This window comes from Aedes aegypti, chromosome 1, assembly GCF_002204515.2.
Source record: "Aedes aegypti strain LVP_AGWG chromosome 1, AaegL5.0 Primary Assembly, whole genome shotgun sequence".
In the NCBI taxonomy this organism is placed as follows: domain Eukaryota; kingdom Metazoa; phylum Arthropoda; class Insecta; order Diptera; family Culicidae; genus Aedes; species Aedes aegypti.
Genome location: NC_035107.1, coordinates 194,421,936 through 194,436,213, shown reverse-complemented (window position 1 = coordinate 194,436,213; position 14,278 = coordinate 194,421,936). Strand labels below are relative to the sequence as shown.

The window sequence follows — 14,278 nt, the reverse complement described above, 5'->3', positions numbered from 1 at the left end:
TTTGGAAGCGTAACTATTGAAAACACTTATTTCCAATAGTTTAATTAGGCCTCCTTATACCTTTGAGCATTTTCAGATGTTTTCAATAGCACATTGCACTTACATGCCGCCAAAGTATTTCACAATTAACTGTTTTTCCACATGCTTAAGTGTTTTAAGGCATAACGGAGCTAATTTCATCATGTAACCAAATTAGTTCTTGTAGCACAATATTCTGGCTAGCTTGGTGAATCCATGTACTCACGGTTCAGTTTATTGTACATGCAATTATTGTTACCTGTTGTACATCGAAGCGAAGTATACGTCAATGAATACTTTACGAGCTAACCTTTCGGTTATGGACAGCAGTGTATGGAATAAAATAAAATGAACAACGTAGCAATCAGCGATACAAAATGGAAGAAGACAATGCAAAGTTTAGAACATCCGTTGTTATTTTGATTAATGGAGTTAAGAATTGTAGCATTTACAGAGCTTAATTTTATATGTTTGTCTTTGTCAATTTGGAAAACTTTGTAAGGCTCCCAAAGTATGATTTTTTTTCGTTTGTGATGAGCCATAGCAGCTGGTGAGTCTTTAATTCACAAGCACAGTCTGCTATCGAAAACAAATAAGTTTACATGGAAATCTTCAAATTGTGTAGGATTGAAACCATATTCTGGTATGTAGTCCAACAGGATATCAACAGGGCCACAGAACAATTTAAGATTTTCCGGTAATCAAAACTGGAATTTACGTAAAATCCATGAACACCTCTGTTTTAACCATATGTTTTATATCTTTTCAAAATTATACCCCTTGAATTTGTATTCTATTACTCCGAATACCCGAAGACCATCTCCGCAAGTTCCAGTTTCTAGAATGGCATTACTTCGAATTCCATTATCACTGGACAATGTCATACAAGGTAAACATATATTCTGGACAATAGCATTCAGTGTAATAGTGCGTTCAGGGTGATGTCACTCGGGTTAATGAAATTCGGAGTTAAGGTATAGAATTTTCTCAAAAGAGTTTGATTTTCAAGGGAGACATGTAACATAAAGCTCTGAAAGTGTTATGATTCAATGAAACCAATAATTTCGAATATTTCTACTTTTCTTAAGTATATTTCAAGTAGTAACGTGTTACCATGAGAATGGACTGATTGATTTATACAATTCTTTTACTATTGTATTTATACAGAGCTCTTACGTGTTCGTGAAATCGAAAATACCGAAAAACCCAATGGTAAATTTGTAGATTTTTGAAAAAAATATAAATGTAGTAATGTATGTATGCTACAAATGATCACAAAAGTATTGAAAGTGGTCTAGAGTTCTATGGTTTCGCCAATTGTGCATTACTCAGCAACTGAAGTTTATGTTCTGGAGCAGTACAAAATTAGCCGCAATAGTCAGTAGCTTCTGCTTCTTTTTATTGGCATTACGTTCCAACTGGGACAGAGCCTGCTTCTCTACTTTTATTAACTTCGCCACTTATTAACTGAGAGCTTTCTTTGCCAGAGTTGCCATTTTTTGCATCATATATCGTGTGGCAGGTACGAACATACTCTATGCCCAGGGAAGTCAAGGAAATTTTCATTACAAAAAGATCCTGGACCGACCGGGAATTGAACCCAATCACCTCCAGCATGGCTTTGCTTGGTAACCACGAACTCTAAACACTCGGTTAGGGAAGGCCCAAGGTAGCTAGTTGGGCCATAACAACATTTTATGAATAATAATAATGACACGAACATTGCTCTCTGACTTACAGCGCTTGATCCTTTGAAAAAATAATCAATTGTGAAATACTTTGGTGACATATAAGTGCAATGTGTCATTGAAAACCCAGATAGCCGTAGCGGTAAACGCGCAGCTATTCAGCATGACCATGCTGAGGGTCGTGGGTTCGAATCCCGCTGGTCAAGGATCTTTTCGTGAAGGAAATTTTCTCGATTCCCAGGGCATAGAGTATCTTCGTACCTGCCACACGATATACACATGCAAAAATGGACAATCGGCAAAGAAAGCTCTCAGTTAATAACTGTGGAAGTGCTCATAAGAACACTAATCTGAGAAGCAGGCTTTGTCCCAGTTGGGATGTAATGCCAGAAAGAAGAAGTGTCATTGAAAACATTTGAACATGCTTAACGGAATGCCTAAAGGAAATTAGTGTTTTCAATGGTTACACTTCCAAAAGGACGTATAACTCCAAATTTCGTCTATCCTCTCATTCAAAACTCGCCTTAGAAGTTACAAATAACTATAGAAACCAACTCCTATTCAAATTTTATTTTTTTTCTGATAATAACGGTCAGGGGAGCACCGTGTTTCCGATTTTTGACGATAATAAAAAAATGAATTTTGTGGTACTTTCGAAAATATAATTTGTTTTTTTTTTTTCTGGTAAATATTTTATTTTTCGTGTAACTAACGGAAATATCGGTTTGAAATTAGTTCAATTCCTTCAGGCCCTTCTTATGTGGTTGATTGTAGAAAAATATAAAATGTACACATTTTTGTATTACACGTTGAATTATACCCAGACATTTGAAGGTTAAAAAAATACAATTTTCCAAACATATAACATAAAAATACAAAAATGTTCCAAAAGTCATATAAAACTTTCCCCATATTCGTGTTATGGCCCAAGGTTTAAGCCAAAAATAAAATTATTTTGATTTCCGAGCAAAGAAAAAATACACAAAATTCCAAAGTGTACCCGTCTAAAGGCGGAGTTGGGTATTAGAGGGTTAATAGCTATATTCAAAGGCTTCGAAAACAATAGGCAAAATTTATCTTAAATTTTGAAACAATAAAGATTTTTCGGAAAATTTGCCAAGGAAGGATCATTTCGTCAGATTAAATTAGGGTGACTTGTTGTATATTCGGCAGCTTTGTTCTTTTCGTCATGGGTGGTTTTCTAGAACTTATTGGGCTCAACATTTGCATACAATACTTTCAGTATATGAGCGCATCTTACTGTCAAATTTCAGAAGATTTGGCCAACTAAAACACCACCACAAATGTGTATTTATATGGGTAATTGAAGGTCGATTTTCAATTTTCGGGTATTTAATAATAGGTATGGAAAACCGCAAATAAACTACTGTTTGACATCATTGCAGTTGAAATTCAACTAGAGAATATTAATAGAGATAAAGTGCAGATTAGATATTATGCACAAGTTTCACTTTGAAACTAACATGACAAAAATTACTAGATTTTTGTGAGAATTGGTGCAAAGTTATATTTCTGAATAAACATCTATCGATTTCCATAAATCAATCATTTTGAAAATATAAATAAGCAGAGGCTTGTCCACGTTTGAAACCATGGGTAGGACAAATATTTTGTGCACAGGGAAAATAAAAAAAATAACCTTAAGGAATCCTAGGCTGGAATTTGAATGTTTATATATTTGAGCGGCCCAAGCATCACCTATTTCAGTAATTTTGACAGATTTTGAATTGAGTTGAGGAAATTCTACTGTTTGCAAACGTTTTAACGATATTTACAGGTGATTTTCCACTCAACAGAAAAAAAATAACATAATTAATAGAAGACTAGCTTGCTTTTATGACTACACCCGATTCTGTTTTTGCACGGGGGATGCGTACCGTGCAAAAAAAGTTTTCAGTTCAAAATTTCAAAAACCGTGTAAAAAAAGTAACACCATTTCTCGACGTTTCATGCAAAAATAAGGTTTTGGCGGAAAATTTAGTATGGAAACTTTTTTTGCACGGCCGTGTAAAAAAAATCCGTGCAAAAACAGAATCGGGTGTACCATATCATGAATGAAAAAATGCTGAAAAAACTTCAAAGTAGATTTTCTCAAAACTAGATTTTATCACTCACACCCCTATGCTTCTAGCTTCCTCATTTTCATGCCAGTCGTTACCACAAAACTAAGAAAACTTTTCTTTTTTCATTGCCAGCCATGTAAAAGCGACTGAGTACCTTAAAAAATAGGAAATTAGAGACCTCTTGTCTGTAAACAGAAAACCAAACAAAGACCTAAGAGGAACAAAAAAAGAGGCCGAGAAGCCGAAAACATGAGCTCAGAAAGCCAAACGAAACCTAATAGCAGCCAAGAGATAAGAGTTTGATCAGAGCAGACATTTATCTAAAGACTAGGACTTTTTTTAGAATTCCTCGTGGCCTTACAACAAGTATTTCTGTAGGAATTTTATCAGACATTTTTTCACGTATTTGCCCAAATGTCCAGATATTATTTCGGAAATTTCTGAAGATAAATGAAATCGTTTATTCACTTTCCCATTTACTGATTTTTTTCTCAAGGAATATCTCCAAGAATTTTGTATAGTGTACCCCAAGAATTCAACCTGGATTTTTCCAAGGAGATCCACAGAAATGTGATTCCTCCAAAAATTATTTCAGAAGTCCTCAGAATGCCTCCAAAAATTCATTGGGAAATTTGTCAATAATGTCCTAACTCCTCCAAGACTTTATCTAGTGATTCATTCAACAATTTCCCAGGTCCATCCTACAAGATTCCCGGTAAAAACGTCTTCTAAAATTCAATCAATTTGGAAGATCTCCTAGAGTACCAACTGGAGAATTTAGTTGAAATGTCATTAAAAAAATATCTGGAAGAAATTCCAGGATAGTTTTGGAAAACATTAAAATAAAACCTGAGAAATCTGAAAGTATTCTAAATGAAATCAATATGTTAATGGATTATTAATATAACTAAAACAGCCGCTATGGAAAGCATAGATAGCACCACCGTAGCCTTGTGTGTTTGACAGAACAGCAATGCTGTCACAATGTTAAATCCCATATACCGTGGCGCCTTTGTTTTGAAGCGGTGAGCACTGACAAAAACTACTTTCAATGATCCATTCCTAAAGCTTTTCCTCGGGGAATCTGAGATGAAATGCTTGAAGAGCCTGTTGCCTCCGTTAGTATCTGAAGATTTTTTTGGCGCCTGTACAATTCAGGATTCAGTTAAATAGATAACTTAGAAACCTTCCAGTAAAAATAGAGACTCTTATGGTGGTAAGCTCCATCGAAGTTAATACGCCGATCGCGTTATTATTATTTTATTTATTTAGTTAACATCTACACAGATAACACTGAATCAACAATTTCACGCCACAATACTCGGTTCGTGGCCGCATCTCTCCATCCTCGGTTCTGCCCCACGCTCGCCAAATCGATACGCACTTGATCCGCCCACCTAGCTCGCTGCGCTCCACGCCTTCTTGTACCAACCGGATCCGAAGCAAACACCATCTTTGCAGGGTTGCTGTCCGGCATTCTTGCAACATGCCCTGCCCATCGTATCCTTCCAGCTTTGGCCACCTTCTGGATACTGGGTTCGCCGTAGAGTTGGGCGAGCTCGTGGTTCATCCTTCGCCGCCACACACCGTTCTCCTGCACACCGCCGAAGATCGTCCTAAGCACCCGACGTTCGAAGACTCCAAGTGCTTGCAGGTCCTCCTCGAGCATCGTCCACGTTTCATGCCCGTAGAGGACTACCGGCCTTATGAGCGTTTTGTACATGGTACATTTGGTGCGGGCGTGAATCTTTTTTGACCGCAGCTTCTTCTGGAGGCCATAGTAGGCCCGACTTCCACTGATGATGCGCCTCCGTATTTCACGGCTAACGTTATTGTCAGCCGTCAGCAAGGATCCAAGGTAGACGAACTCTTCGACCACCTCGAACGTATCCCCGTCTATCGTAACACTGCTACCTAGGCGAGCCCTGTCGCGCTCGGCCCCACCACCTAGCATGTACTTTGTCTTGGCCGCATTCACCACCAGTCCAACTTTTGCTGCCTCGCGTTTCAGGCGGGTGTACAGGTCTGCCACCTTTTCAAATGTTCGGCCGACGATGTCCATATCATCCGCGAAGCAAATAAATTGACTGGATCTCGTAAAAATCGTACCCCGGCTGTTAAGCCCGGCTCTCCGCATAACACCTTCTAGCGCAATATTGAACAACAGGCACGAAAGTCCATCACCTTGTCGTAGTCCCCGGTGGGATCCAAACGAACTGGAGTGTTCGCCTGAAACCTTCACACAATTTTGCACACCTTTCATCGTCGCTCTTATCAGTCTCGTGAGCTTCCCGGGAAAGCTGTTCTCGTCCATGATGTTCCATTGGTCTACGCGGTCGATACTGTCGTATGCCGCCTTGAAATCGATGAAAAGGTGATGCGTTGGGACCTGGTATTCACGACATTTTTGGAGGATTTGCCGTACAGTAAAGATCTGGTCCGTTGTCGATCGGCCGTCAACGAAGCCGGCTTGATAACTTCCCACGAACTCGTTTACTACGGGTGACAGACGACGGAAGATGATCTGGGATAATACTTTGTAGGCCGCATTTAGAATGGTGATCGCTCGAAAGTTCTCACAATCTAACTTGTCGCCTTTCTTGTAGATGGGGCAGATTACCCCTTCCTTCCACTCCTCCGGTAGCTGTTCTGTTTCCCAGATTGTGCCTATCAGCCGCAGACAAATGGCCAGCCTTTCCGGACCCATCTTTATGAGTTCAGCTCCGATACCATCCTTACCAGCAGCTTTATTGTTCGTGAGCTGGTGAATGGCATTCTTAACCTCCCTCAAAGTGGGGGCTGGTTGGTTTCCATCTTCCGCAGTACTGACGAAGGCATTTCCTCCGTTGTCCCGTCCTTCGTTGCCTGTGCTCTCAGCACCATTCAGGTGCTCGTCGAAGTGCTGCTTCCACCTTTCGATCACCTCACGCTCGTCCGTCAGAATGCTCCCATCCTTATCCCTGCACATCTCGGCTCGCGGCACGAAGCCGTTGCGGGATACGTTGAGCTTCTGATAGAACCTACGCGTTTCCTGAGACCGGCACAGCTGTTCCATCTCCTCGCACTCCGTCTCCTCCAGGCGGCGTTTTTTCTCCCGAAAGAGGTGGGTCTGCTGTTGCCGTTTCCGTTTATAGCGTTCCACGTTCTGCCGGGTCCCTTGCTGCAGCATGACCGCCCGCGCTGCATTCTTCTTCTTCAAAACCTCCTGGCACTCCTCGTCGAACCAATCGTTCCGTCGACTCCGTCCCACGTACCCGACGTTGCTCTCAGCTGTATCGTTGATCGCGCCGATCGCGTATTATCCTCGATTTTACTATAGTAAAATCGAGGATACTACGCTATTGGCGTATTAACTTCGATGGAGTTAGGGGGGTCTGTAGCCTTGAGGTAACGCTTTCGCTTCATAAGCGGAAGGTCATGGGTTCGATTCCCAGCCCCTGTCCGATCACGGACACTCAAAACAACTCAAAAGTCTTCAAAAAGGCTGTTTTTAATTCGGCTGTCCAAGATGAAGGAGAAACTTTTCAACTTAACTTCTACCGATGTTTATTCTTCTATGGCTTAATGAAAACTGATCATTCACAAACAAACTCATTCACTTATATAGCATTCCACGAATCGCCACCCACCAATCCGTGCAAGCCTCGTTGCCATTGGTCGGTGGAACGTAGCAAACATGTTCCTACATGTTTGTCACGTCTCCTTCCATGCACAGTCCGGGTGATGTTGGTCGTCGCATCTGCTGGTGTGGTTAGCCGCCGCTCTTCGCTCGTCAGCCGCCAGCCAATACATAATCATTGCCATTCGGGTGGGTAGTGCGTGTTTCAATAATAGGGTGTAAGACGATAGGGTGATAACTGTTAAAATATTCACAAACGTTCGCTCTGTGCGCGAACATTCTCCCCAGGCGAAAAGATGAATGATTTATACAAAGATGGAGGACTAGGCTTTCAAGAAACCTTCTTGAAACAATACGAAGGTATCTGAACCAAGCTATTGGAAGGATAACGAACATTCGAATGATAAAACTCCTTCGAACCTTTGGCGATTCCGAAGGACGATTTCAAACGTTGTGGATTACCGTAAACGGACTTTGTATCGTCAAGATTCTTAAGGAGCTCCGATAGTCGATTGTCTACAGAATCGTTCAAGCGAGAAGGCCTTGCTTTACGCAACTCAGGTTTATGCGCTCTCAATGTGTTCACGGAACAATTTATAACAGCGGTGGAAGCTGTTTCAGACTTAGAAGCGGACTGCAAAATCGTTTTGTCGGAGTGAAGAAGAGTGTGGTGTTGTGCTTGACATTTAGCACAGGTGTAAGGTGACGAACACGCACTACCTTTATGGCCCACCCTAAGGCAGTTAAAACATGCTCTTATGCTTCTTACCTTGGCTAGGCGCTGAGCGACGGTCATTCCTCGAAATCTCTTGCACTTGTTGCCCGGATGAGTTCCCGATTCACACAGCTTACAAGTCCGATCCAAAATAGTTGCTGCACAAGCATTGAATACGTTGTTCGGATGACAGCTGGGCTTACCGACGGACGACGATGCCTTTGCTGTGGCAAACGGTTTGGTCAACGATGCTTCCCAGCGCTCCAGCACAGCAGAACGGTTGCGCAGGAAATCGATGGTGTCTTTGTAATTTGGAAGTTGCTTGTGGGGTATAGAAGCTTCCCATTGAAGCCTCGTGTTCTTGTCCAGTGCCGCTGCCAGAAGATTAACCACGAAGCGTTCGGAGAATCCGGTCATCTCTTCGTCGAGTAGGCTCAATCCATCCACATGTTGAGTGACCTTGTCGATGAGCGCTCTCAGGTCCTTCGCGTTCTCCCGATGCATCTTCGGCAATTCCAGCAGGCCGTTGATGTTGATGTCCACTATCACTCGCTTGTCCTCGAATCGATCCTCCAAGATTTTCCACGCATGGGCATAATTGCTCTGACTTATCGTGCGCGAATCAATTATCCCGGCAGCAGTGCCGACCAGAGCTCTGTCCAAATGATAGAGCTTAATGGCGTCCGAATCGGCTGATGTTCGCATGACATCCAGGAACATGGCCTTGAAGCGTGGCCAGTTCTCTGGCTTCCCATCGAAGGAAGGGATCGGTGCCTTCAACGACTGCTGCTGTACAATTATACGTGGAGGGTCCTGTGCCTGGTGTGTATTCCTTTGAGCACCATTTGGAGTGGCAGTGATTGACTGCACAATTGCCTCAAGCAACGCACACGTTTCAGTGTGTTGCATTTCGAACAAATCGTACGCTTCGATCTGCTCGTCCATCCGTTCGTCGGAAATGAGCCCGATGATTTGCTCATGATACTGGCGATACTCCTCGTAGAATCGATCCAGTTTCTTGGAATACACAGCCAGCATAGCCATATTCGGAGGATCGGATCCAGCTCCAGCCATTCCATCCAAAGCCTTACGAATCTTCGTAACTTGCGCCTTCGCCTGTCCACGATGAAACACCAGAGTCGAAATGTCCTGCATCGTGCTTTTTTTATCACTTTTCGACGGTGTGCGATCCAATGGCATGTCGATGCACTCGCGCGCGAACTGATACGGGTTAAAAGTATCGGACAAACACTGTACCACACGCGCGCGCTTTACTTGCGGGTTGAAACTTTTCGGTTAACTGACTCAAATTTTCACACAGATGTTTGGCGATCACGCCGGAATCACTCGCGCGTGACTTACTTGCGGGTTAAATGGATAACGGACAAATACTCCAGCTCGAAGCGAAACGTGTTCGAACACGTTCGAGAAAATATCCACTTGGTTTGGCGATCACGCCGTTCACTTGCTCGCAGTTCGATAGGCGCTTCCTCGCACCACGTAACGGAACGTGTTCGGACACGTTCAAGACAATTTTCACTTGGCGATCACGCCGAAAACATTCGCGCGCGGTTAACTTGCGGTTTGAAATATCGGACTAGCACTGTCGCACACTCGCGCGCGATTTACTTGCGAAGTATTTATCGATTCACCAAAAAACACTCTTGGACAATCAAGGAATATTTTTTCCAATAACTCCGTCGGCTATCGTCACAGCAACAATTTTGTCGCAATCATCAGATTGGCGACAAAGGTAAGCGGACTGTATCGGTGCGGGTGTCTCAATCGTCAGATTGACGACACGCAGATGCGGATCGCTCGGGGATCCGGCTCGAATGGACCAAAAATGTCCGATCACGGACACTTGACGGATGGGCAACTCCTTCCTCTGAAGAGAGTGCCAGCGGGGACAACAGCTGACGATAGCTCGACTCGGTGAATATTCTCAAAACAACTCAAAAGCCTTCAAAAAGGCTGTTTTTAATTCGGCTGTCCAAGATGAAGGAGAAACTTTTCAACTTAACTTCTACCGATGTTTATTCTTCTATGGCTTAATGAAAACTGATCATTCACAAACAAACTCATTCACTTATATAGCATTCCACGAATCGCCACCCACCAATCCGTGCAAGCCTCGTTGCCATTGGTCGGTGGAACGTAGCAAACATGTTCCTACATGTTTGTCGCGTCTCCTTCCATGCACAGTCCGGGTGATGTTGGTCGTCGCATCTGCTGGTGTGGTTAGCCGCCGCTCTTCGCTCGTCAGCCGCCAGCCAATACATAATCATTGCCATTCGGGTGGGTAGTGCGTGTTTCAATAATAGGGTGTAAGACGATAGGGTGATAACTGTTAAAATATTCACAAACGTTCGCTCTGTGCGCGAACAGCCCCTCCACAAAAAAACCCGTCCAGTCACCAGAAGACGCCTCACGGAGGACCGTGCTTTGGGGAGCACATCCATCCTCCGTCAGTATCAGATGGTGACTGAGACAAACTGACCCTCTTCGCAGGCAGCTAGCCTCACTAATAGCAGAGCTCTCTCCTACCTGCTCGGTGTGAGAGTAAAAGAGTAGGAGAGAGTGAAACTAGATGTAAATATAGATAAGTTGAAAATAGATCTGTATCGCTACAGCTACAGATCAACTGAGTCCGGCACAGTAGTGGCCACGAGCACGAAGTGCCTATAAAAAAAAAACTTTGATGGAGCTTACCACCATTAGAGACTTGCATTTTATTGTCATTCATATTTTAAAATATGAATACCCTATATATTTATACTCTTCTTAAATTAATTTGATTAAACAAATTTGACAAAAAAAGGACCAAACTGCTTGCCATTACAACAAGCTAATGACTCGTTCTAATACAACGTTTAGAATGTTGCGTTTATGTAGTTGTTTAACAAACATTGAATGGTTCGTCACTCCGAGTGTCGGAATTATATTTTATTTTTCATTTGATGTGTTTTATTATTTATTAATAATATTATATTTACTAGCATGGTTCACAAACGACTGTTTGTCATGGCCTTATCACTTATGAAAGTGAATCCTGTGACCAAGCAATCCTTCCCATTAACAAAAATCCCTTCCAGTAACCGTTGTGAAGATGCAGAGGTAAACATGGTCTTCAAGTAGTAAAGGTTGAACACTTATATTCCTCACCTCAATCCCACCTGATTACAAGGACATGACCTGCGCCGTTATTGATTTATTTTTTCTATTCGAAACCACAGATTACACCAGGAGATGGACTACCACAGAAAATCTGTAGATTGTGTACCACTACATTGGCCAAAATGTACGAAAGCATTCAAGAGTATCGGGAGAACGACTCGAAGCTTCGCCAACGTCTAGTTAAACCGTATCCACTGGTTGAGATCAAGGAAGAGGAGGTGGATATAGAACAGCTGGAAAACATATACATGCAGGATTTGTAGGTTTTTTACTTGGTTTTTTTTATTGTAAAATCGTTTGCTAAGCTGTTGAATTTCATTCTAGGGTGATTGATAATATTTGCATTAAAAAGGAAGAAGAAGTTATCGATAACAAAAATGAAGATGCTGACTTGAATTTTAGCATAAGCGAAGGCGATGTTCCAGACACAGTTGGGTCAGAAACTGATACGGCAAATGAGGGATTTCAAGAAGATGATGCTGATGATGATGAATGGAAACCAAGTGATGAGACCGAAGAAAAGGTAATCAAACGTAAAAGTCAAAGGAAAAATTCAAAGGAAAAAAAAACATACCGTGTTCAGAAATACTACAGACTGGAGAATGTCAGTCGTCCACGATCACATGACTTTAAATGTTACATTTGCAAAAGTGATTCCTTTGGAACGGGTGAAGCCCTCTTGGTCCATCTAAATGGAAGTCATTTGGGTGTATTGCCGTACTCATGTTCAGAATGCGTCACGGAAAAGGTGGTCATTAAAACTATTGTAGCGTTGAATAATCACAAACGGCAACACATGAACCCAGAAAAATGTCCTTATTGCGATAAACGGTACACATGTAAAAAAGGCGTCGATTTGCATATATCAATGCACCACAGGGATGCCAATGATCCGAATCCTTCACAGTGTGAATATTGTGATAAAGTGTATCCTACTAAACAGGCCCTTAGAAATCACATGAGGATACACACGTCAGGGTCGACATGTGAAATTTGCGGAAAAGTTTTCCTAGAAAGGAACAAACTTAAAAGACACATCCAGAACTTTCACGAGAAGCTCAAAAAATATGAGTGCCACTTCTGCAAGAAGAAATTAGCTTCGATGTCCGCTGTTCAAAATCACATCAATACGTACCATTCAAGTCAGGTATTCAAATGCAGCTATTGTCCAAAGACTTTCAGCTCGAAAATGACTCACCGGTACCACGAGAAGAAGCATGTCGAGAACAAAAATTACGTGGCTACGAAGGACTGGCGAGAATACTACACAGTTCTCGATGGCCAAGAAGACAAGCTCTATAAGTCGAAGAAATGCAAAATCTGTGGAATCGTTACCACCAATATAGCACCCCATCTGACTAAAGCTCATTTCCCAACGGAGTATCGGTGCGAAATCTGTGATAAAACATTCAAAACTAAGCCAACGTTTACTGCTCACATGGATGTACACGTACATGGAAAAGTGTATAAATGCCCGATTTGCGGGCGCGAGTTCAATGAAAAGAGGAATCTTATTTCGCACCTTCGCACCAAAAAGCATCGAAATCATCCTTTGGCTCGAGAAATACTTGGTACCGTCAGAACACCGAATCCGGCCCAACTAGAGCAGTCTGGCTCAGAGGAGGACGATGAGAGTACACAGGAATAAATATACAGCTTTATTATAAACCAATGATAAAAAAAATCGAAGGGCAGTTCATTCCATTACAACAATACCGAACAATGAAAAATGCTGAAATATGATTATTGCTACTGCTAGTTCATTGTTTAATTTATTTGAATGAAATTAATAATAAATCATTTATACTGCTTTCACTGCCAACTGCTCCCAGAACTGTTTCTTCTCAATCGATATTACCGGTGAAATAACTTTCATCATTCAATCCCTCTAGGATCCTTGTTGTACTTCAAACATTTCTTGAAGTTGAAGTCCACGCTTTGAACCATCTTCTGTTGATTCTTCGAAAGCAACATGAATCGTTGAAACGTGTTTCCCTCTGACGGCAATCCACTATACTGGAGCTCCCAACTTCCTTTTCGATAACGATCTGACGAATGTATTATTTGTAAATAAATAAATAAATGTCCTAGATGTATGGCCCCAGTTTCAATTTGTTCAACGTATACTGCGAAACCTCAAAAGTACTTCTGAAACATTTTTCTGGCTTCCCCCTTTTTCTTCGCTTTCGAGAGGACTTTCGTAAAATCCGGAAAAGTAACGGGTGGCCTTTACTTCATTTGTTTTTTGACGGCTGCATGTGGTAGCTATCAGCCGCCATGAATTTATGTTCAGACTTGAAATATTTCAGAGCAAGTTTCTCAACTTTGACAATTTCCGAATTCAATAATAGCATTAAATTAAGGAACATATTCCAGTTTTTGTTTAGCGCGGAACAATTTTCTAGCCACAAGGTGATTTGCTTCTTATCGCCAACCCGCTCAACTATTCGATGGAAGCAACTCAACATATCGTTGGATGATCCGCCACTTGTCGATTCGCTCCACGAACAAACGATAATTGCAAAAAATTTAGAATAATGTCCAACGGGTGCAAATGTTTCGTTGAACGCGATTACTCTGCAAGAATACGATCGTTTTAAGGCCATCTAGGCGAGGAAGCTGGACAACCTGCAAGATAACATAATCATTATTAAAAATGTTGCTGTATATAATTGAACATTACACCTTTTGTAAGCCAACAGCTAACACAATCTCTTCGCCATCCTCACGGTAAGCCATGCGCGTTATGCTTACATATTTTAGGTGTTCGTTGTAGCGTTTGCAAATCGAGCATTCCGACGATTGTCAGGGAGCATGATTAGATTAATTCAGATGAATTGAAGTTGATTCACACTGCTCATGTCCGAGTTTAACAAGCACTTTACAATTCCATGTACAGCTTACAGATATTATTTCTTGTCAGGAAATCTTCAAACATTTTCGTTTCTGTTAAATCCGACGGCAGATACAACCGATT

At 41.8% G+C, this 14,278-nt stretch overlaps 1 protein-coding gene across 1 annotated transcript in view; it reads left to right on the top strand.

Moving 5' to 3' along the window:
- The window catches only part of LOC5567803 (zinc finger protein 70), a 28,201-nt gene extending 15,066 nt beyond the window's left edge, over window positions 1-13,135 (top strand). Inside the window, exons 2-3 of the mRNA XM_021856359.1 lie at window positions 11,361-11,560; window positions 11,626-13,135. Of these exons, the coding sequence (XP_021712051.1) occupies window positions 11,361-11,560; window positions 11,626-12,949 (1,524 nt within the window). The 3' untranslated portion in view covers window positions 12,950-13,135. The remainder of the gene's footprint in view (window positions 1-11,360; window positions 11,561-11,625) is intronic.
- Window positions 13,136-14,278: the final 1,143 nt, after the last annotated feature.